This window comes from Quercus suber, unplaced genomic scaffold (genome assembly GCF_002906115.3).
Source record: "Quercus suber isolate HL8 unplaced genomic scaffold, Cork oak 2.0 scaffold_179, whole genome shotgun sequence".
NCBI lineage: Eukaryota > Viridiplantae > Streptophyta > Magnoliopsida > Fagales > Fagaceae > Quercus > Quercus suber.
In genome coordinates this window covers 576,364-600,371 of record NW_027069638.1, presented here as the reverse complement: position 1 = coordinate 600,371, position 24,008 = coordinate 576,364, and the positions used below count along the sequence as shown (strand labels likewise).

Here is a 24,008-nt window from a genome sequence, read left to right as displayed (position 1 = left end):
TAAGGCAGCTTGGTACCCGATTTTCTGAAATTCAGGTACCAATCTGCCTCCATTTGGCCTATGGTTTTCTTCGGCCCAGGTTTTTTTTTTTAAAAAATGTGTTAAGGCAGATTGGTACCCGAGTTTCCCAAACTCGAGTACCTATTGCCACACCTCTTTATTTCCCACCTACTCACAATTTCGCACTGGCTCCAACGGTCGAAGTAAATGCATAGTTAATGGTACTCAAGTTCTTTGAGCTCGAGTACCTTTTAAGCAAATATCACCCCCTCAGCTTTATTACTTCCATTCGGTACAGAGCTCTTTCCACCATGTGCGAGTCAGATCTTTCCAGCATAAAGTTTGCTGTTTGGTCACCATCTGCAAGTCTTTGAGCTGTGTCAGTGTCTCCATCAACCAACATGCTATCCATTTCACCATTGGGTCAACCCTCTTGTGACCAGTAGATAGAGGTATTGTTAAATGCTTAGTTTTTTGATATTTCTGCATGGGTTAAATGACTTCAATGCTTAGTTTTTAGATTGTTTTCGTATGAATATTTAAGAATGGGACTAGAGATATTAATCATTGGACGGCTAGGAAAACCTGGAAAATTTGATTTTTGGCTATGATGTTTTCAATAAACAACTCTTCATCTTTTTTCAAAAACTCAAGCTTTTTATATTTTATTTTATTGATATGATATTCTCCTATTGGAAATTTAGTGTGTTAGATGCTTGTGGACATGACACTTATGCTAATCCGTATCTAAGTCTTGTTTGGGTGCAACTAAAGAAATTGGTTTTCACTTTTCACTTACCTTTGGAAGGTGCAGACTTATGAAACTGTTAGTAATTTTTCTACCATTTTTGGTTTATGCATGTAAAGTCAAGTTATAGATTGTTATATACATTTGATATTATAAAGTCATATGAACATACTTATATAGCCATTTGATATCATAAAGTCATGGGACATAATTTTGGAAGGACTTTGCGTTTTGACTCATGGATAATCGGGGGGGTGCATGACTTGGTATTAGTCTACTTCTAGGAAAAACCTAAACAAACCCAAGTTTTGGAAAAATTGAATTAAGCTGCTGAGAAAATATATACATGGAGTTATAACTTTCATTACGGAATCTCAAGCCTGGATTGACAATGCTACTGTAACGATGAAAAATTCTAATAACATTAACTATTTTTTTCGATAAAGTAAAAAACAAAATAATAATATGCAATTAATATAAACTTATAAATTACGTAAACTCCTTTTTTCTTTCTATTTATACCAAGTTATCAATATCTTCACAATTTAAAATTATCTGATATAAAAGTGGGGTTGTATATACGGTTTGGTATATTTTTCCCTTTTCCTACCGTACCGTTTCTTAATATAATCTTTCCTTCTCATACTTACATTATATGAAACTTGCATATAATATGAATTCATTTCTCAACAAAGAAATTGGCTTAATAAAATAAAGTCGAAATGGTTGACATTTTTTTATTTTAGATGTGTATAAAATATATATATAGTTAAGTGCACATTATGATCGAGATTCAATTATTTATATGTCTATACACATAGTCAAGGAGGTTGAGTTTGAATAGAAATTGTTTTTATCATATGCCAAATTTATGTAACTATTTATAGTTTATGACAACTTTTAATATTGTTAATAATAGGTCGGTGATGGATTTTCACTTTTTCTATGTGTACTACGATGGAGAGACGTATTATCATGAGTTAAATGGGTTGTCATACGAAGGCTCAAACCAAAAGCAAAAATGTGTTAAGGTGAAGCGTGGGATAGGCCTTATAAATTTGAAACGAAGAATATTGAAGGCGATGGGGTTAGACCAGTCTAGGCATAACATTTCCATCGTGTATCGAGCACCTCAACTGGTTGTAGGCACCCAGGTTGTCTACAAGTCACTACAGTTATCGGGTGGCGCCGAAGTGAAGATGATGTGGGAAGTTGTTGAACAAATGGTGGTTAAAGGATTTGTTGCTTCGGAGCTCTATGTCACTGTTGAGCCCACCATAGTAGAGGCTGGAGAGGGTTCACAACATATTGTTTTGGATGGAACTATAGATGAGCACATCGAGTCAATACCATTACAGTCTTATCAAGGGTGTGCAGAGAATACAGAAGATAGGTATGACAATGAACCATGGCAGACATTTCCTGGTGTGAACTCAACTGAGGAGGAGGCAGGGCCCCAGGAAGTGCATGAAGAAGAGCATTTATCTCATGATGAGCTGCATGGGGGCACATTTGAAAATGAAGATGATTACGGAGTTGTTGATGATGCAACCCATATTGATGTGACTAGGGATGACTTCGAAGAGTTCCTAGATACCATGGGTGAACATGAGGATGTTGATCATATTGAAGATATGGTTGTAGAAGAGAATAGAGACACATGCCCCGGTCCCGATCCTACGCCGGAATGGTTCACCAAAAACACTTGGGATAATATATTTGATCCATCACCGACTATGCAAGCGGAAGTATCAAGTTGGACACCTGGGGAGCAGCCACTGAAAGGGATGGTATTCGCAACTAAATTGGCAGTGCGACATGCGTTGACCTGGTACGCAGTGCGAGAGAATTTTAGCTTCAAAACTGAGCATTCAGACTCAGAGAGGCTTATGGTGAGTTGTGAGGATGATTCCTGTCCATGGTCAGTCCGTGCAATTTGTTGCAAGGGAGACAATGTCTGGAAGATTGCAAAATGCAAGGGCTCCCACACGTGCGACAAAATTCAGAATGCTCATGATGGTTGGATGATTGATTCAGTGTTTCTAGCATACGTACTTGAGGTCATGCACGGGTGTGTGGCGCCGACTAGATGAGGGACGCCGACTAGATGTGGGCACGAGTGTGTGACACTGAACAGATGTGCGATGCTGACTAGATGTAGGCACGGGTGTGTGACGCTGACCAGATGTGGGACGCCGACTAGATGTGGGCATGGGTGTGGGAGGCTGAGTAGATGTGGGACGCTGACTAGATTGACGGCCTCCATGCCCTTAACGTCCACTTGCTTGTCGACCACACCCTATAGCCAGTTCACTTGTGTTGCCCGAATCCCGTGCATCATCCAAGGTCAACCGACCAATCTCTTCAACAGATTGCAAGGCCTTAATACAGTCGGTGTAGATCTCAGACCCTGGTTTGCACTTTGCCATAATCCTCAACTGTGATTCAACCTGTCACAAATATACAAGAGTAGTCTTAGTAGGTTGATCTAAACTATGCGAAGCAAGGTACATTTATAACAAAATAGTCTTTGTAAACTTACCAAAGTGTCCCAGTATGAGGTCTCTTTTGTAATATGGCGAACAGTACGAGGACGAAACCACACCATATACTCGTCATTGTAGTTCATCTCCCCATGAAAGGGCGGTGCATCGGCAATTGTGGCGTGCGCAGCCCATTTAGCAATATGCGTGGCATGTTCTTAGGCCCAGTTTTTTTGTTGCTTGCCCTAGAGAGTTATCTTGTGAAGGTCAACTGAAGTATCAACATCTGGGGGTATGCCTTGCTTCATCCCAAACTGTCGAAGAACACGTTCAGGGTGATGGCCTTCAACCACCCAAAAATATATGAGTGGCACGATAGACCTTTATATGTGTTGGCCTGCCGTACAATATGCGGGAAAGGAACCCAAATAATTTCTGTATGGCTCCCACACAATCTGCAATGATCCAACCGATGCAAACAACCATATTAACAATATAATTAGAAAAAATGTGTAACGAATGTGAACAATACATGTAACTTTGCTCTGAAATAAAAAAAAAAATTTTTAAAAAAAAATGTTTATTCATTCCAAAGCAAATTGTAAGTACAACAACTACATGTGAAAGCAGTTCCCACTTGTAAGGCATGATACCTAATTTGGCCGTAGCGAAGCAAGCGACACACGATAGGCGCGTAGGATGTGCATTCCATGTTCAGTTGTTATCTTAGCCCCTTTCCATCTAGCAAACAACAGAAACATAAATGCCATATTAGTTACTTACATAATTCTCATGCATAAAAACTTAATGCAGAAATGTAAAACAGTAACTATCTAAGATCTTACATACTTGATAGCAAGTGGACCTGCGGGCAGTGCCTAGTGTGGATGCCTCATCACAGGACATATGTGTGGAAACCTCACCCACGCCCACAACTGCACCAATAGCAATGCACCGCCAATCTGCTTGGCTGTCTTCTTTGATGCATTATAGAGGTGTCTATATAGCTAACTTAGTGCTGCACTACCCCAACTATACTTCTTTCTATTGCTGATTGGATTGAAAAATTGCAGATACATAAGTGAGACCCGTTCGCCAGACTTATCCATAAACAGCGTACCACCCAACATCTCCAATATGTAAAACTGAGCATACTGCTGCACAAGTTGCTCGGTGGCGTCAGCTGGGAGAGGGTTGCTAAACCGATCCTCAAGCCATTTGGCTTTTACCCTCGGCCCTTCTATCACTGCAACGTTCTTGCGACGATCTCCAACATCTCTTCTTGGCAGGATATGCCCTAGCATTTCCCAGCAGAAGTGGGCCCAATCGTTCCTATCAGTATATCCCACCACTGGCAAGCCATCTACAAGTACCCCCATTATAACTTCCATGTCTTGTAGCGTGATGGTCATCTCACCGTGAGGCAAGTGGAATGAGTGCGTCTCTGGCCGCCATCTCTCCACCAACGCTGTGATCAATGCATGGTCAAGATCCATATGTGGGACCCGAAGCAGCCCATCTAATCCTGCATCTGTGATATAAGCTGCAATCCGTGGATCTAAAACTGCACCATCTTCAAGTAGACCTTTATCTCGGTGATGACAAGTTAGTACACCCGGCACTTCCTGCAAACAAAGCAGCTTAGTATTACTTACACTTCTTAAATTCCAAAACTCTTTCTACTACATATATTGACTACGATTTTGGACAAGTGCATACCTCGCCTTCCAAATGAGCATCCCAAAGCAAACTTGAACGATGCACAGGCTGCCTCCTCAAGACAGTCTGTATAGAGGGTCCCGCTTGATGTGGGTCCATATCTGGCATTTGGTGACAACAACAATCAGGGAAAAATTCACTTCAAATATATATATATATATATGTATGTATGTATGTATGTATGTATGTAATGTGTGTGTATGGATGTGCATGGTTAGGTTAGTAAGATATAATATACACCTATGTTCTTAACCCACTTACTTACAATTCATATGCACACTATTTTAATTCTTTGTGAGAATTCAGAACATTGATAAAATGAATGTAATGACAAGTGTTTTGTATATGGACACATTGATGAATGTGTGTAAAGGACATGGGTAGAATCAATGACACTACCTCTCATCAAGACATTTAAGAAAGGTTTTAAAAATGAACATTTGATCTAAATTCGGACGCCAATCCAAAACAACGATATTGATCAATTAAGAAACTTAAATTCTTGATCAAGAACCCCAATCTGAATCCAACTCCAAAAGTCCATGCTTTTATGTATAAGCCACTCGTATTTTTAGACTAATAGGGCGTTTATGACTTAAGAGAAAAAATATTGAGAAAACAAAAAATTTTATTTGAAAAATAAAAGGTACAAAGTACAAAAGCTGAGAAGCATAACTGAACCTGCAACCTGAGATCAAGAAGATGTACAGGCAAGTACAAGGACACTCATCAAGCTACAAAGGTTTGTGATTGATATAGAATTCTAACAATATAGTGCCCCTTTTGCAAAAACATAGAAAACAAAAATGAAATTAAAAAGGAAAAAGTAAAAAACTTATTCATCCACATATGTTATAATACAATGAAATTAGTAGACCAAAACTCTCAAAAAATGCAATTGTCCATCAACTCGTGGATGTATCTGCATGGGCCTTAGGAACATCTAATACCATCTGATCAAAATTGTAGCAACCCTTTACCCTAAATCCCATCAAGCTTCTAACCTTTGCCTCTCTCTATGCCCCCAAAAGAATGCTATAAGGTCCACTAGCAACCAAACCTGCATGTCTACTAAAATAATGACAATGGCCTGTTGTTTCTCTCCATACAGCATCGATTCCAACAGGCCCAAGGTTAGAGAGAAAGCACCCAAGGAAAAATTTGTAAAGAAAGCAGAAGACAAGTATCGGCCACTAAAAATGTCTAATCCTTTCCATATATTTACTTCAAATTTAACACTAGTTTTTATCACCATATATACTTGGTATCACAACATGCTATCCTTCCTACATTCACGTGACAAGTTTTCCCAAACTTCTTTGTCTCATTAACATCCTAGTTTGGTTCATTAAGCCCCTTCCCATTATGGCATTTAGATGCTGATTGAATCCCTTGCTCCCCTTCCAAGTTTCATCTGACCCAACAGCTATCATATTCTAAAATAGAAATTTCTATTGGAATTTCAACATACAATAATGAAGGACCACATTAATTAGAGAATTAACATAGAAAGCTGAAGGACTTTGTAATTTTGTACATTGCACAAAAACCACAAATGAAGAAGAGCTATCTCAAAGAATTCAACACATCCTTGACCCAAAAAAATAAATCAAGAATTCAATATTTCATGCAAAATTCCTAGTTTGGTTCATTAAGCCCCTTCCCATTATGGCATTTAGATGCTGATTGAATCCCTTGCTCCCCTTCCAAGTTTCATCTGACCCAACAGCTATCATATTCTAAAATAGAAATTTCTATTGGAATTTCAACATACAATAATGAAGGACCACATTAATTAGAGAATTAACATAGAAAGCTGAAGGACTTTGTAATTTTGTACATTGCACAAAAACCACAAATGAAGAAGAGCTATCTCAAAGAATTCAACACATCCTTGACCCAAAAAAATAAATCAAGAATTCAATATTTCATGCAAAACTATTTTTGTTGTGATTTTTTTAACAAAAACTTAGAGCCTATTTGGTCATCAAACTTTTTTTTTTTCCAAAATTAGAAAACTGTTTCCTAAAAATTGTATTTGAAACCATTTCTCGAAGCAAAATTTTGGCATGATTTGTGTTTGGCTCCTATTTTTGAAACAAGTTTTCAAGGGAAATTTTTTTTTTTTTTTTTTTATGATAGGTAACGAAAAAAAATTTATTAAGAAAAAAATAGACAACCCAAGTACATTGGGGATGTACTGTGGGGGCAAAAATCAAGAACCAAAATTACAATGATCAAGTAAAGCAGGAAGAGAAAAACAAGAACAATGTGACAAAGCCACACTCCAAACAAGGAGAGTATGCATGAAGAAAGACTTAGGACTCGTTTGGTACATGTGTTTAAAAACTGAAAATTGTTATTTAAAAATATTTATAGAAATACGTGTGGGTGAAAAAGTGCGTTAAAATGCGTAAAATGTTGTTTAAAAACTAAAAATAATTGTTTAAAAACTATCACCAAACACCCCCTTAATCTCTAGTAAGGAGTGCTCACATCCCTCAAAGCATCTAGCATTCCTTTCTCTCCAAATTCGCCACATCAAGCAATACGACACAAGTCTCCAAAAAACTATATTGCAATGTCGTCCTAATTTACCTTGCGAAGACTCAAACACCTCAAGTACTTAAGTGGCATAACACAATGGAGGAAAAGTATACTTGCTGAGTTTGAGTGAGACAACACATGTGTGGGCCCAACAAATTTTCAGTTTATTTACAAAATTGCCACTGAATTTAGTTCTCAATTGTCAGAAAACACCAAAAAAAATTTCCTACTTTTTGTTTTGCAGAGTGAAGAATGGATTCAATTTAGAAAATGAAAACAAAAACACTTGCCAAACAACTATCACGCTAGTGGGGCCCATGATTTTTAGAAAACAAAAACAAAAAACAAAAAACAGGCTGAAAATGGTGTAACCAAATAGGCTCTTACTTCTTTTACCTCAAAAGATTCATATAAGTATCTAATACTCATACGTCAACTAGTTTTTTTGGAAATGCAGAAACATTTGGTCTATTGGAATGTTTGCTCATCAATTCATGATGGAGGTTTGGGAATTAAGAGGCTGTTGGTTTTTAATCAAGCACTTCTTGGAATTTTTTTTATAAATTTAATAAAAAAGGGTGTAGCCCAAGTACACTGGGAGTATAAAAAAGGGAGAACCTAAAAGAGAAAACAAAGTACAAGGAAAATCAACTAAGGTGCAATTTTTCCATAAAATCTACAAGATCTGAAGCAAACAATGACCTAGCAGCTTGCTCCCACTAGAAAAGAGTTCCCATAAACTGAAATTTCAGCTGGATTCTCAAACATTCTTTACTTTTAAATGTACACATTCATTTCTCTCCAAATATCCACATCAAACATGAAGGAATACCCCCTCCCCCGGGCCAAATTTCAGCATGCACCTTTTGGCTACATAAACCTGTCCAATAGGTAAGTAAATCCAACACCATCCTAGGCATCACCCAACTCAACCCTAATAAGCACAATACAAATTGCTCCCACTAGAAAAGAGTTCCCATAAACTGAAATTTCAGCTGGATTCTCAAACATTCTTTACTTTTAAATGTACACATTCATTTCTCTCCAAATATCCACATCAAACATGAAGGAATACCCCCTCCCCCGGGCCAAATTTCAGCATGCACCTTTTGGCTACATAAACCTGTCCAATAGGTAAGTAAATCCAACACCATCCTAGGCATCACCCAACTCAACCCTAATAAGCACAATACAAAACCCCATAACTCCCCAGCTACTCCGACAGAGTAGAAAGAGATAACCTATAGTGCCTCCATCAGATTTACACTTCTTGGTGCTCTAATGTTGTTAGAGGGCCTTATGGAGCAAAATCAGAAGAGGTTAGCATAACCTTTTGAAAATTTTCAAATTTGAGGTGGGTTCAAGTTCCAAAATTCATTTTTCACATAATATTTAGAATGGGGATACTATGCTAAAGGAAACGTATCCTACGCTTTCCTTAATAGCTAAGAGCAGAGACACCAGGAAGATTAGTTATTTAGAATATCACAATACATCACCACAGTTTTAGGTACAAAGATATAAATCATTAGAATAAAAAAAAAAAAAACAAATCAAAGAATTTACATTGTTCTTTTTTCTTGTCCTACAAATTTCAAAAACAATGTGTCTAATTAAAATTTTGATGACAGGAATGGAACAGGAACAAACAAAACGCACAAACAAATAACAAAACCCCAACAAAACTCACAATAAATCAGATGAAACCGAAGCAAACCCACAAAAAAAAAAAAAATTCAAATTAAACCCACATCCCAGAGCCTATATCGATTCACATTTAGTAGAAATAGAGGATTAGAGAGGTCAACGAAGAAGAGAAAAGTTAGAGTGACGAACCTGTGTTGCCGTGAGAAATGGAGAAGAAGAAAAGCTTCTGCTGCTGAAGAAGAGAGCGAGAGCGAGACTGAGAGGGAGATGATAGCGAGATTGAGAGGGAGAGCTCGCCGATGAAGACTTCTGCCGCCGATGGGTTCTCTGCCGCTGATGGTGTGAGGGTTTGGGCTTTAGGTGTAAAGGAGAGTGAGAGTATGTGAGTGAGAGTCTGTGAGTGAGAGTGAGAAGTAAAAGTGAGAGTAGCAAAAATAAGGTTGAGTTTAGTTGTCTAACTGCAAAGTACTCGAGCCCACGAAGCTCAAGTACTAAGCGGAATTTTTAAATCCAAATGCCATGTCATTGTGCCACGGTGGAATTGGAAAATGTAGTACTCAAGTTCACCAAACTCGAGTACTTAAAAAGATGGTAGATTGCTATTTATTTTTGAAACAGTGTTTTCGTGCAAAAAAGTTCAAAAATTGATGGTGTGGGGCCCGTGGGCCTGATAGCCTCGGCCCATCAGATGGTAGGCCCAAGGACAGCGCCGAGGAGGACTGACCAGCCAAGGCTAAGTCAGGCAAAACCTCTGTTGTGACCCACGCCGAGGACCTGTTTGTCCTCGGCATTCTAAGGATAACTTTCGGGAGGGGACAAGCTCAGAGCAAGCTGTCACATTCGCACTTAATGCATTCACCTAACCCCTCTGGCCGCATTAATGGGGATATAACCCCTTGGCAGGGCAACGTTGATCAGAGTGAACCACTTGAGTACTGATAAGGCCTCTGATGGGACGGACGGCCAGTAAAAAAAAAAAAAAAATTCAAATGAAACCCACATCCCAGAGCCTATATCGATTCAGATTTAGTAGAAATAAAGGATTAGAGAGGTCAACGAAGAAGAGAAAAGTTAGAGTGACGAACTTGTGTTGCCGTGAGAAATGGAGAAGAAGAAGAGCTTCTGCTGCCGAAGAAGAGAGTGAGAGCAAGACTGAGAGGGAGATGATAGCGAGATTGAGAGGGAGAGCTCGCCGACGAAGACTTCTGCCGCCGACGGGTTCTCTGCCGCCGATGGTGTGAGGGTTTGGGCTTTAGGTGTGAAGGAGAGTGAGAGTATGTGAGTGAGTCTGTTCTGTGAGTGTGAGTGAGAAGTGAAAGTGAGAGTAGCAAAAATAAGGTTGAGTTTAGTTGTCTACCTGCAAAGTACTCGAGCTCATGAAGCTCGAGTGCTAAGCGGAATTTTTAAATCCAAATGCCATGTCATTGTGCCACGGTAGAACTCGAGTACTTAAAAAGATGGTAGATTGCTATTTATTTTCAAAACAGTATTTTTGTGCAAAAAAGTTCAAAAATTGATGGTATTTGGCCAATTTGGCCCAGAAATCTAAGCACAATTTTTAAAATCTAAAAATTTTGTGAGTATTTTAGAATTTATACTCCACAATTTTTGATTAATGAAACCTCGATTGAGTGGTAGTTGATCTTCTGGCAATCGTGACTAGATCGAAAGGCAGTTGAGTACAATTAGTCTTGCTTTTCTTGAGATGTTTCTTACCCAATCTAGCTTGAACTTGATTTGATCTTCATGGACACATTAAAGACACAAATGACATTTTATATTGTGATGAAACTTGCCATCAATAAACCTAACACCATCTAATGGCTAACTATGATTAATGAACCTTTGTTTTGGATACAAACCAGGATAAAATATTGGATTTATATTACCCTTGCGTGATCCATATGCTTAATTAGGATTGATTTTGAGTATGTATAAAAAGTAACTAATAATTTTCTTGAATGTAGGTTAATATTTTGTAGGTACGTGCTTCAATAAAGTAATAATTATTTTATCAATCTGATATATAAGAGACCATATTAATTTATTCACTCGACACAAAAGCCATTAAATAGTTCATCTAAATAAACGGCATACTTGGGAACCTTGATATTTGATTGAAGTTAATTTGGGGGTTAAAAGTGAGGAGAGTCAACTTATTTTATTTTATTTTATTTATTTATTTGCATTTTTGTCCTATCAACTTCAAGTCAAAATGGACATTTGCCCATTTAGCCCAAAACAAGTAGCAAAATGCTCCTGTTCTGAAACTATTTAGCCATATGCCCTTGTTTTAAACTCGATTTTCTAAAAATCGAGTTATAGGCAAAAAAAATTTAATATATATATGTATATATATATATATTACATAGAACTCAAGTTCCATGTAACATTTTACAAATAACTTGATTTTCATTCAATCGAGTTTAAAAACAGGGGCATTTTGCTAGATAGTTTCAGAACATAAGCATTTTGCTACTTGTTTTGGCGAAATGAACAAATGTCATTTTGGCCATCAACTTCACGTAATGAGCTTTCCAAACTAATTTTCTACAAGAATAGGTACAATCATTGAAGTTTTTATATTGTAATATGTTGTAGTAGCAACTAGAAAGTGACTTGCATGCCTCTTGAAATGGTGTATAATAGTCCCTTTTATACTCGATGTAAGCAGGGTACAAAAATCTTAGCACATATAACTTTCTAGAATTTAAAAGACTTCAGCCACGATTTTCAATCAATTAAGCCTTGATTGAGTGGTAGTCGATCTTTGATCAACCAAGACTCGATCAAAAGTCAGTTGAGTACTGTTAGTCTTTCTTTTCTTAAGTTGTTTTTTAGGCAAACTGGCTTGAACTTGATTTGATCTTCATAGACACATTAAAGACACAAATGACATTTTATATTGTCATGAAATTTACCAACATTGAACCTGATACCATCTAATGGCGAATGATGATTGATGAGCCTTTGTTTTAGATACAAACCAGGATAAATATTGGATCCATATTACCCTTGATTGATCCATATGCTTAATTGGGGTCAATTTTGAGTATGTAGAATAAGTAACTAACAATTATTTTGAATGTAAGCTAATATTTTGTAGTTACGTGCTCTGATAAAGTAATAAGTCTTTTATGCATTCGATATATGAGAGGCCAGATTAATTTATTCACTTGACACAAAAGCTATTGAATAGGTTCATCAAAATGGAGGACACACTTGTGATCATTGATACTTGATTGTTGTTTTGGGGTGAAAAGTGAAGAGGCCAGATGGTCAACTTAATTATTATTTTTCTTTAATACATTTTTTGTTCTATCAACATCCACGAATGAGCTTTCCAATGTAATTTTCTACAAGAATAAGTACAATCATTGAAGTTTTTATGTTGTAATATGTTCTAGTAGTAGTTGTAGCAAGTAGAAAGTGACTTGCATGCAGCATGTGCATCAAAGTTTGCTTAGCTTCAAACAATAATAAAGAAAATATTTCTCCAGCATTATTGTTAATAAAACAACAAAATGTCCGGCAGCATTGAATATTAGGAAAACAAAGAATAAGAGAAGGAATACATCATACATAAAGATAAAAATCTGCATAAGTTACCAATTCTTGTTCATCTATTTAAACACAAGACCTGGTCCTCATGTCTAATCACTCTTAATTTTCAACAAGAAATTTCTTGCATGCTTAGCTAGTCATGGCAATTAAAGTTCATGGGGCTCTATTTTCCACGTGCACCGCACAAGTTTTGATTTGCCTCTGCGAGAAAGGCCTTGATTATGAGCTCCTGGCAATTGACATGGTTGCTGGTGCCCACAAACAACAGCCATTTCTTTCACTAAATGTGAGAGCTCCATTAAAATCTTTTCCTTTTTTTTTTGTTGTTGAAACTTATTTTGCTCTCTTGGGTTGTTTTATCAGTGTTATTGCTATGTTTCAGAAAGTACTTTTAGAAAGATAATAACATAGATTTTTTTTACCCTTTTACTTCAATTTCTCTTTCAGCCATTTGGCGAAATACCTGCTTTCAAAGATGGCGAAGTTAGTCTTTTTGGTAAGTTTTTTGAATCAAAGACTCTTCCACGACATTTGGTATGAGAAATCCAATAGTAATATGCCCTTCGATATTCAACTTCTTGAGAATTGATGGCTGAAATGGCAATTATGCAGTTATGCTCACATTTGGTTTAATTACAAATCTTATAAATTTTTACCACTGAATACCGTTAGCATGTTGATCACTCCACAATTATAAATTTTTGTCGAGAGCCAAATATTTGGTTCTTATACATTTGACCATGAGATCCTAATATTTGGTTTAACAATCCACCTTTTTTTCAGGTTTATTGGTTTTTATTTTTAGAAATTCTAATGAATTACGTAGTCTTTCTAAAATATTTTTAGGTTCTTAAAACTTTTTTTTTTTGGTTGAGAAAAATGTTCATAAACTAAATGTGAGGGATATTATCCATTATTTTTATGTGGCTTCTTACAAATAAAACATGTTGGATTAAATCAAACTTAGGTTCAATGAAAGAATTTTTATTTTGTGTAACAGGAGAGAAGTCTCCTTGTAGTTTGAACGCATTTCAATAGTGTTCTAAAATCAGAAGTGTAAAGAATGAGTAGATATTAGAGAATAGGTATGTTTTTCTTAGACACAGGGTATTAAACCAAGAGTATTGTTTTCACATTAAAAATAATTTCCCAAGTCAGAGGAATATGGATTACCCACATTTTTAAAAAGTAATCCAAATTCACAAAAACAAAGGGATGAGTTTCTGTGGGTATCCAAATGCTCATAGTCCCTTGCATATATTTCGATTCCCTTGAGGATTCCCTATGCCTTTTGCAACCAAACATGAAAATGTTCCGAAATTCTTGCGAATTTTCAAAAATTCTAAAAGATTACCTTGAATCAAACATTTCGTCAAGTTATGGTTCTATAAGCCAATGGTATATCATGAGTAATTTGGTCTTACTAATCATGTGGCAAATACTATTCTGACTAGAATCAAGGGCAATTAACAGGTACTTAGCACGCAAGCACAAGGACATTGGGACTGATCTCCTCCTATCCAATAGCTTAACACAGTCTGCCCTTGTGGAGACATGGATGGAAGTGGAGGCACATAAATTTGACAGTCCAAGTTCAGTAATTCTTCGACAAATAATTGTCATTCCAAAGTATGGGAAAGCTCCTGTTAAGCAAGTTATTGAAACTGAAATGGAAAAGCTAGGAAAAGTCCTGGACGCGTATGAGGAGAGGTTGTCTAAATATAAGTACCTTGCTGGAGAAAATTATAGCTTAGCTGATCTGCACCACATTCCTCACCTTGTTTACTTCATGAAAACTAGCAAGGCCAATACCATCACTTCTCGTCCCCATGTTAGTGCTTGGTGGAATGACATTTCCTCGAGGCCTGCCACTGTTAAAATTTCAGAAACCATGTCCCTTTTATGAGGATGAATTGAAGGGTGTCAAACTCAAACTATCAACATGTAATAACTCAGTAACTACGTACCTTCCTTTTGTTGCTAAGCAATAATAAGCATGTGCCACGATTTAAGAAAGAGCTAGTCGCATCTATATTTATCATATTTATGTATTTCTAATCAGCTTAGTGCAATCTTGCAAAATATCATCTGTCTAAATCCGCATAATCTATGGCATTGCAATTTTCCTCACATAAATTCCTAATGCCCTCGTTCTGTTGACATGCCTTTGATCAACACGATCTTACTAGATTAGTTTTGATAACATTTTATCGCAACCTAAAAAAGTACTCAAATCACATATGCACAATATTATGCTCCCTTCCCTTGGGTTGTGAACGGAATTATGGTCAATTTATTTTTATTTTTTTTTGAGGGTGAAATTATGGTCAATTTGGTAAGGCCATGTGACTCAAGAATACTATAGTGTAACATGGACTTATCAAAGACATTAGAGATTTAAATGATGGGATTATCATATCCATATTATATGCATTTGATTGTCATTGAATAGTAATTGCATTATATGGGCATGTGTTGAATCCCATTTACATTGAGTATATACTAAATTGACATAAACTATATAAGTGGATAAAAAAATAAAAAATAAAAAACCTTCTATTATACTAGCCATTTTAAAGTATAGCACTGATACGAACCTTCCCCAAAGTGTAACAACATGTTTGAGTAACATATATGCAGCTGACTTGCATTTGTGTATGATGTTATCCTTTTCTTGTAATAAATAAATTGCAACACTATCCTTCTTTCTTTAATTATTTGTAATAATAATTTTTTTATAGTTTAATAATTACTGTGAGGATAAGAGTCCAAATTTATATATTGGGCCTTGGGCCTTATCCGAGGACGTGGACATGTCCGAGAAAGAGTAAATAATTGGAAAAGGCCTAAAGTTGAGAATCGTGTAAAGAAAGGATGAAAGAATATCGTCCGAGAAGTATATCCTTCTCGGATATGATGAATATCAACCAAGCGGGTACTTGAGCGGTTTAGGTGACCTTCCAGGAAGTTCCAACGATAAAGATGAACTTCAGGCACGTACAAAAGTGATAAAAATACGAAATATCTAAAAGAAAAGCTGCTACCACTGCATTAAATACATTGTAGCAACTTTTCTGACCACATTTATGTGGAGAAGACCCCTGAATAGTGTAGTCTCAACCACCACCATTCACATAGAGCCAAAGAAGACGCCTGATGGGACATATACTCAAGTGAAGGCTTAGATGATTAACAAGTGTACGATCAAGATGGTTTGAAAAGAAACTATATAATGTAAAAGACCTCTCATAAGAGAGAGATCGAGAAAATATAGGGAAACAGGAGAGAAAAATAATTACTGTAGCACTAAGGACTGTGTTAGCTTTCAGGAACAGTGATTCAATTCATAATTCATCTCCTCGGACACCAAATTAATCAGGTTTTAAAGTGTGTTTTTATGCTTGTTCAGCTTTTAAAATCCTTACTAGTCGTTGTTCAATTCGCAAATAACCCAGCTCTAATACCCACTCTTTACAAATTCATTGTATTGGACTTATTGGGCTCACATACCATATCTTTTGGGTTCGGGCTATAAATTGAGACCCTACAATTGGCACCGTCTATGGGAAGAGCTTGAGCTAGAGTGAGAGCACCAGTTGACGATGGTAGAACCAAGTCCATAACCAGCAGAATTCAGAGCATCCCAACACGTTGATCTTTTTCTCAACCTAGAGTAGAGAAGTGATCGTGAAGGTAATGTGCCTACCACACATACTGACCGAAACCAACCTCGAGGTGGAAGTCATATTTCCCATGCAGAGAATAACAAGAACGTGCAACTAGAGATTGATCAATTAAAAAAGGAGTTGCGCCATGCAAAGAGGAAGCGGACTTCTTCGAATTCTGACGATTATTCCGATGACGAACAAGATGTTAATTATAGGTGTAGGTCTCGAACCCCACCTAGTGAATCCTTTTCCTATGAGGATGAGCATTATCGTAAACGACGGTCTTATAGCCCGTCACGTGGAGGTGTAGGGAATGACGCTATGAGCAAGGCCCTGAACCAAATCTCCAAATTGCCTTTCACGCGTAAGATTGAAGAGGCAAGACTTCCTCGTCATTTTCATCAGCCAACGTTCACTATCTATAATGGTCAAACAGACCCTATGAAGCCCGTGAGTCATTTCAACCAAAGAATGGTTGTCCATTCTAAGGATGAAACTTTGATGTGTAAGGTTTTTCCCTCCAGTCTAGGACCAGTTGCAATGAGATGGTTTGACAACTTGAGAGCAAATTCTATAAGCTCCTTCAAAGAGCTCACTCAAGCATTTGGTTCCCGTTTTGTCACATGTCGTAGAGTCGCTCAGCCTTTGGCTTCCTTGCTATCCTTGAACATGCAAGAGGGTAAAACCCTGAAAACGTATTCAGATAGGTACTGGGAGATGTTTAACAAGATGGACGGCGATTTTGACGAAGTGGCCCTCAGTACGTTTAAACTCGGCCTCCCCACTGACCATGGTTTGAGGAAATCTCTGACTGGCAAACTTATCGCCAATGTGTGTCAACTGATGGACATGATTGATAAGTATAAAAGGGTTGAAGAGGATCAACAGTAGGGGAAAGGGAAGGATAAGGTTATCCCTCAAGAGATGAGGGATTTCAAGTCAGATCGTTACAGTAACAATAGACCACAGAGAGAATTTGCTAGACAATCAGGGTCGACGAGTCTTCAAGCAGTCAACGCTGTGTTCCGAGAACCAGTGCATCAAGTTTTGGAGAAGATTAAAAATGAATCGTTCTTCAAACGACCGAATAAGATGATGTGAAACCCTGAAAGACGCAATCATAACCTCTATTGCTAGTACTATCAAGATCATGGGCATATCACAAAAGATTGTAGGAGTCTGTAGGATCACTTGGACCAGCTTGTCCGTGAAGGCAAATTAAAACAACTCCTGCATCATTCCAGTAGTCAGGGGAGCCAAGCAAGCTCAGAGTCTCGAAGAGATGTTTCTTCAAGACTCCCCTTGGGAATAATCAATGTCATCTTCGCTGCACCGGGGAGAACAAGATCCTACCCGTCCAGAGTAATGTCCGTAACTTGTTTATCTACAATAGACATTAATCAGGATTCGAAGAGAGCTAAAATGGATATTCCACCAGTCTTAAGCTTTTCGGGTGAGGATAAGATTGGAACCATCCAATTCCATGACGACGCTTTAGTAATCACCCTCAGAATTAAAGGGTATGATGTGAAGAGGGTGGTGGTGGACCAAGACAGTGGAGCTGAGATAATGTATCCCGACCTCTATAAAGGGTTGAACTTAAAACCTAAGAATAAGAGTCCAAATTTGTATATTGGGCCTTGGGTTTTATCCGAGGACGTGGACATGTCCAAGGAGGAATAAATGATTGGGAGAGGCCTAAAGTTGAGAATCGCATAAAGAATGGATGGAAGAATATCGTCCGAGGAGTATATCCTTCTCGTATACGATGAATATCAGCCAAGCAGGTACTTGGGCGGTTTAGGTGACTTTCTAGGAAGTTCCAACGATAAGGATGAACTTCAGGCATGTACAAAGGTGATAAAAATACAGAAATATCTAAAAGAAAAGCTGCTACCACCTCATTAAATACACTAAAGCAGCTTTTCTGGCTGCATTTATATGGAGAAGACCCCTGAACAGTGTAGTCTCAACCACCACTATTCACAGAAAGCCAAAAAAGATGCTTGATGGGATATATACTCGAGTGAAGACTTAGATGATTAACAAGTGTACGATCAAGATGGTCTGAAAGGAAACTATATAATGTAAAAGACCTCCCATAAAAGAGAGATTGAGAAAATGTAGGGAAACATGAGAGAAAAAGAATTACTGTAGCACTAAGGACTGTGTTAGCTTTCAGGAACAGTGGTTCAATTCATAATTCATCTCCTCGAACACCAAATTAATCAGGTTTTAAAGTGTGTTTTTATGTTTGTTCAGCTTTTAAAATCTTTACTAGCCGCTATTCAATTCACAAATAGCCCAACTTTAACACCCACTCTTTACAAATTCATTGTATTGAGCTTATTAGGCTCACGTCTCATATCTTTTGGATTTGTGCTACAAATTGAAACCCTACAATTACAAACAGTGGAAAACGGAAGATTTGAATCTTGATTCTTCTTAAAAATTAAAAATGACAATTCTATTTGGACTACAAAATTTTTAACTTCAAGTGATAATAATTAGAATGGTAGAACTCCCAATATTTAATAAGTTTTATGTGGATTTTATACAGTCTATATAATGGATATATTTTACTATTGCTAATCAATAAGTTTCTTTCTGTTGGCCATCATCCAATTAAAAATTTAAAACTGTTTTTTTTTTTTTTTTTGAGAAGAAAAATTTTAAACTTATAAATGAATACGTATCAGAATTGAATATAGTAAGGTTTTTCTTCCTTTTTTTTGGGCCCGTGGGCCCGATAGCCTCGGCCCATCGGGTATTAGGCCCAAGGCCAACGTCGAGGAGGACTGACCAGCCGAGGCTAAGTTAGACAAAGCCTCTTTTGTGACCCACGCCGAGGACCTGTTCGTCCTCGGCATTCTAAGGATAATCTTTGGGAGGGGACAAGCTCAGAGCAAGCTGTCACATTCGCACTTAATGCATTCACCTAACCCCTCTGGCTGCATTAATGGGGATATAACCCCTTAGCAGGGCAACGTTGGTCAGAGTGAACCACTTGAATACTGATAAGGCCTCTGATGGGACAGACGGCCAGAAGAGAGACAAATGGATGATCAACAGATGGAATAAGGAGATAAGCAGATGAAAACTATATAAGAAAAGCAAGTAAAGTAAAAGAGAGGGGGGGAAAAAAAGAAAGAGAGAGAACAACAAGGCCTCCTCGGCCACAGGCCGAGGAGCATTCCCCCATTTGTAAAGAAACTTTTAGTATTGTTTATAAAGAAAGTTCATGCTTGGTGATCGACGGCCAGCGCCTAAACCTTTAACCCACTCTCTATAAATTTATTGTTTGGGCTTGATTGGGCTGAAAACCAGTTCGTACTCAGGGTCAATCCAAATTGAGTCCCTACACAATACATTTCATTAAAAAAAAATTTATTACTTTCTCAAATCATATCTCTCTCTTTGTTCATATGAATAAAGAAGTATTAAAAAATAGATTTGCATGTAAATAGTAAGAGTATTCGCATGTCTAAATTTTTCTGTCTATTTCAATATAATAACCTACTTTTTTTTTTTTTTTACATAATCGATTTTAAAGAACACATGCATTAGATTATCTATTATACATACTATTTTATATAAGTAATCATTTTTTTTTCACATTTATTAGTTTCTCTCTCTTTCTCTCTCTCTCTCTTTTCTTCTTATTGTCTTCTTCTTCACTTCTTTTTGTCTTCTTTGCAATATGACTTTGATGATTTCTTTATGGATTTGATGAGTTTGGGATCTTGATTTAGGATGAGTTTGACAAAGGAATAGACAAGGAAGAGGGTAAGGGAAGAGAGAGAATCAAATGTGAGAAGTGAAGAGATAATCCGATGGAAGAGGTGAGACAACAAATTATTACAAAAATAAGATACAAAGCTACAGTAACTGTATAAATATACACAGTTACTATAGCAAAAATGTACGTAAACAATGATATAAAGAGATTGATGTGGATAGTTTTTGAGCAAAAATGTGTAAACCACCTTTTCTATTTTGCAATTGTTTGTACAATTGCTCTAACCTTGTAAATATACATAGTTACTGTAGCAACAATGTAAATATACACACTAATAGATTGACTGACGTAGGTAGTTTTTGGGTTTATATGTATAAATTTGACATTTTTTAATTATACACACATTGATGTGAGTGCTCTTAGAATATTTGCATCCGCTTGCAAATTATGTTATTTATTTTAATATAATAACCCATTTTTTCTATTTTACACACTCACTTAAAAAAAGAAAAAAAGAACAAAAGAAAAAAAAACCTCACATCATATTATTTATTTTACACTATATTTCATTAAAATATCAATTTTCTTATTTTTTATTTGTTTCTCTTTGTTCACACACAACAATCACCATTTATTCTATTCCTTCATCATTTGGATATGTAAAAAAGGAATAAAAAAATAAATGCAAAATGACTTGTGTCAATGTAAATTTATATAGTTATTGTATTAACAATATATTTTTACACAACTTTGAATGACATCATTGGGTGAAATTTGGATCTGATTAGCTAAGTGTGATAATTAGCTCAACCAAAAACACAACAAATTCTTTTATATATTGTAGGGACTCAATTTGGATTGACCCTGAGTACGAACGGGTTTTCAGCCCAATCAAGCCCAAACAATAAATTTATAGAGAGTGGGTTAAAGGTTTAGGCGCTAGTCGTCGATCACCAAGCATGAACTTTCTTTATAAACAATATTAAGAGTTTCTTTACAAATGGGGGAATGCTCCTCGGCCTGTGGCCGAGGAGGCCTTTTTGTTCTCTCTCTTTCTTTTCCCCCCCCCCCTCTTTTACTTTACTTGCTTTTCTTATATAGTTTTCATCTGCTTATCTCCTTATTCCATCTGTTGATCATCCATTTGCCTCTCTTCTGGCCGTCTGTCCCATCAGAGGCCTTATCAGTACTCAAGTGGTTCACTCTGACCAACGTTGCCCTGCTAAGGGGTTATATCCCCATTAATGCAGCCAGAGGGGTTAGGTGAATGCATTAAGTGCGAATGTGACAGCTTGCTCTGAGCTTGTCCTCTCCCAAAGATTATCCTTAGAATGCCGAGGACGAACAGGTCCTCGGCGTGGGTCACAAAAGAGGCTTTGTCTAACTTAGCCTCGGCTGGTCAGTCCTCCTCGGCGTTGGCCTTGGGCCTAATACCTGATGGGCTGAGGCTATCGGGCCCACGGGCCCTACAATAGCCCCTCAAAACACTGATGCACGTTCCCTCAGACGGGGATGAGGGTTTTGATACCTGCGGGCTCTCTAAACGAGTCGCCCTACTTCGGTTTGTGCTAACACTGGCGGCTTTTTGACTGCCCGATGCGCGTTTTTAGCGTTTCAAGACTTAATGGGTGCCCACATTAAATTTTGGCGGCACCACGTTTCCCACTTTCAACAGCATGATCTTTTGCCTTTATGAGCAGGCGGTTACATTTGGGGAACCTAAGGGGGAGTATAAGTACCTGTTTGAACCGCTCGATTTCATCATTTTCGCACTTACAATTGTTGACGCATATGATTTGAATCTGGTTGGACTTGTACACTATCTGAAGAGTACCGTCATACTTCTGTAAGTCTTCTTTTTCTATCAATCTCAAATTTCCTTGATTTTACTCCTCCTTTTCTTCTCTTAGAACTTTTAGTCATCTTTGGGGAATGGGTAAGTTTAAGAAGTTGGTTGAGTCTGACGAGATGATGAACAAATTCATCGTCGACTATGGAATACCCAATAATGTGAGTTTGAAGTACTGTGAAGAAGGGGAGTGGTACCTTAAGAGGAGAGAGGGTGAAGTTGTGATCCCAATATTCGCTTTTGTAGAAGGAGGGATGAGAATCCCTATGAGGCCGGTGACCCTCAATTTTGCAGCATATGCATCAAAGTTTGCTTAGCTTCAAACAATAATAAAGAAAATATTTCTCCAGCATGATTGTTAATAAAACAACAAAATGTCCGGCAGCATTGAATATTAGGAAAACAAAGAATAAGAGAAGGAATACATCATACATAAAGATAAAAATCTGCATAAGTTACCAATTCTTGTTCATCTATTTAAACACAAGACCTGGTCCTCATGTCTAATCACTCTTAATTTTCAACAAGAAATTTCTTGCATGCTTAGCTAGTCATGGCAATTAAAGTTCATGGGGCTCTATTTTCCACGTGCACCGCACGAGTTTTGATTTGCCTCTGCGAGAAAGGCCTTGATTATGAGCTCCTGGCAATTGACATGGTTGCTGGTGCCCACAACAACAGCCATTTCTTTCACTAAATGTGAGAGCTCCATTAAAATCTTTTCCTTTTTTTTTTTTGTTGTTGAAACTTATTTTGCTCTCTTGGGTTGTTTTATCAGTTGTTATTGCTATGTTTCAGAAAGTACTTTTAGAAAGATAATAACATAGATTTTTTTTACCCTTTTTACTTCAATTTCTCTTTCAGCCATTTGGCGAAATACCTGCTTTCAAAGATGGCGAAGTTAGTCTTTTTGGTAAGTTTTTTGAATCAAAGACTCTTCCACAACATTTGGTATGAGAAATCCAATTAGTAATATGCCCTTCGATATTCAACTTCTTGAGAATTGATGGCTGAAATGGCAATTATGCAGTTATGCTCATGTAGGGACTCAGTTTGGATTGACCCTGAGTTTTGCTGGGTTTTCAGCCCAACAAGCCCAAACAATAAATTTATAGAGAGTGGGTTAAAGGTTTAGGTGTTGGCCGTCGATCACCATGCATGGACTTTCTATATAAAAAAAAAAAATGCTAAGAGTTTCTTTACAAATGGGGGGATGCTCCTCAGCCCATGGCCGAGGAGACCCTTTTCTTCTTTCTTTCCCCCCCCCCCCTTTTCTTTCTTTACTTGCCTTTCTTATATAGTTCCCATCTGCCTATCTCCTTATTCCATCTGTTGATCATCCATTTGCCTTTCTTCTGGCCGTCCGTCCCATCAGAGGCCTTATCAGTACTCAAGTGGTTCACTCTGATCAACGTTGCCATGCCAAGGGGTTATATCCCCATTAATGTGGTCAGAGGGGTTAGGTGAATGCATTAAGTGCGAATGTGACAGCTTGCTCTGAGCTTGTCCCCTCCCGAAAGTTATCTTTAGAATGCCGAGGACAAACAGGTCCTCGGCGTGGGTCACAACAGAGGTTTTGCCTAACTTAGCCTTGGCTGGTCAGTCCTCCTCGGCGCTGTCCTTGGGCCTACCATCCGATGGGCCGAGGCTATCAGGCCCACGGGCCCCACAATAGCCCCTCAAAACCCTGCTGCATGTTCCCTCGGGCGGGGAGGAGAGTTTTGACACCTGTGGGCTCTCTAGATGAGTCGCCTCACTTCAGTTCGTGTTGATGCTGGCGGCTTTTTGACTGCCCGATGCGCGTTTGTAGCGTTTCAAGACTTAATGGGTGCCCACATTAAATTCTGGCGGCACCACGTTTTCCACTTTCAACGGCATGATCTTTTGCTTTTATGAGCAAGCGGTTACATTTGGGGAACTTAAGGGGGAGTATAAATACCTGTTTGAATCGCCTGGTTTCATCATTTTCGCGCTTACAATTATTGACGCATATGATTTGAATCTGGTTGGACTTGTACACTATCTGAAGAGTATCGTCATACTT

The 24,008-nt window shown here is 37.7% G+C and overlaps 3 protein-coding genes, 1 long non-coding RNA gene and 1 pseudogene across 4 annotated transcripts; 3 read left to right on the top strand and 2 right to left on the bottom strand.

Moving 5' to 3' along the window:
• Positions 1-4,238: 4,238 nt before the first annotated feature.
• LOC112013962 (serine/threonine-protein phosphatase 7 long form homolog) lies at positions 4,239-4,948 on the bottom strand. The gene is made up of 2 exons (XM_024046349.1): positions 4,931-4,948; positions 4,239-4,856 (listed from the first exon to the last, which is right to left on the bottom strand). The coding sequence occupies exons 1-2, from the start codon at positions 4,946-4,948 to the stop codon at positions 4,239-4,241; spliced, it is 636 nt and encodes a 211-aa protein (XP_023902117.1).
• Positions 4,949-5,679: 731 nt separating this feature from the next.
• LOC136069577 (uncharacterized) lies at positions 5,680-10,446 on the bottom strand. Its single transcript, XR_010630800.1, has 2 exons — positions 10,230-10,446; positions 5,680-6,040 (listed from the first exon to the last, which is right to left on the bottom strand). It is a non-coding gene; the product is annotated as an uncharacterized LOC136069577 (long non-coding RNA).
• A 2,401-nt stretch (positions 10,447-12,847) lies between these two features.
• LOC112013961 (glutathione S-transferase F13) lies at positions 12,848-14,614 on the top strand. Its single transcript, XM_024046348.1, has 3 exons — positions 12,848-12,994; positions 13,156-13,204; positions 14,163-14,614. The coding sequence occupies exons 1-3, from the start codon at positions 12,848-12,850 to the stop codon at positions 14,612-14,614; spliced, it is 648 nt and encodes a 215-aa protein (XP_023902116.1).
• A 2,083-nt stretch (positions 14,615-16,697) lies between these two features.
• Positions 16,698-17,267, top strand: LOC136069590 (uncharacterized). Its single transcript, XM_065778294.1, has one exon. The coding sequence runs from the start codon at positions 16,698-16,700 to the stop codon at positions 17,265-17,267; it is 570 nt and encodes a 189-aa protein (XP_065634366.1).
• A 5,250-nt stretch (positions 17,268-22,517) lies between these two features.
• LOC136069588 (glutathione S-transferase F13-like) overlaps positions 22,518-24,008 on the top strand; it is a 6,109-nt pseudogene continuing 4,618 nt past the window's right edge.

Coding starts and splice junctions, on each gene's coding strand:
- LOC136069590 (XM_065778294.1), top strand. CDS start 16,698: ATGAGCAAGGCCCTGAACCAAATCTCCAAATTGCCTTTCACGCGTAAG.
- LOC112013961 (XM_024046348.1), top strand. CDS start 12,848: ATGGCAATTAAAGTTCATGGGGCTCTATTTTCCACGTGCACCGCACAA. Junction 12,995..13,155: donor AGCCATTTCTTTCACTAAAT/GTGAGAGCTCCA, acceptor TTTCTCTTTCAG/CCATTTGGCGAAATACCTGC. Junction 13,205..14,162: donor TGGCGAAGTTAGTCTTTTTG/GTAAGTTTTTTG, acceptor TATTCTGACTAG/AATCAAGGGCAATTAACAGG.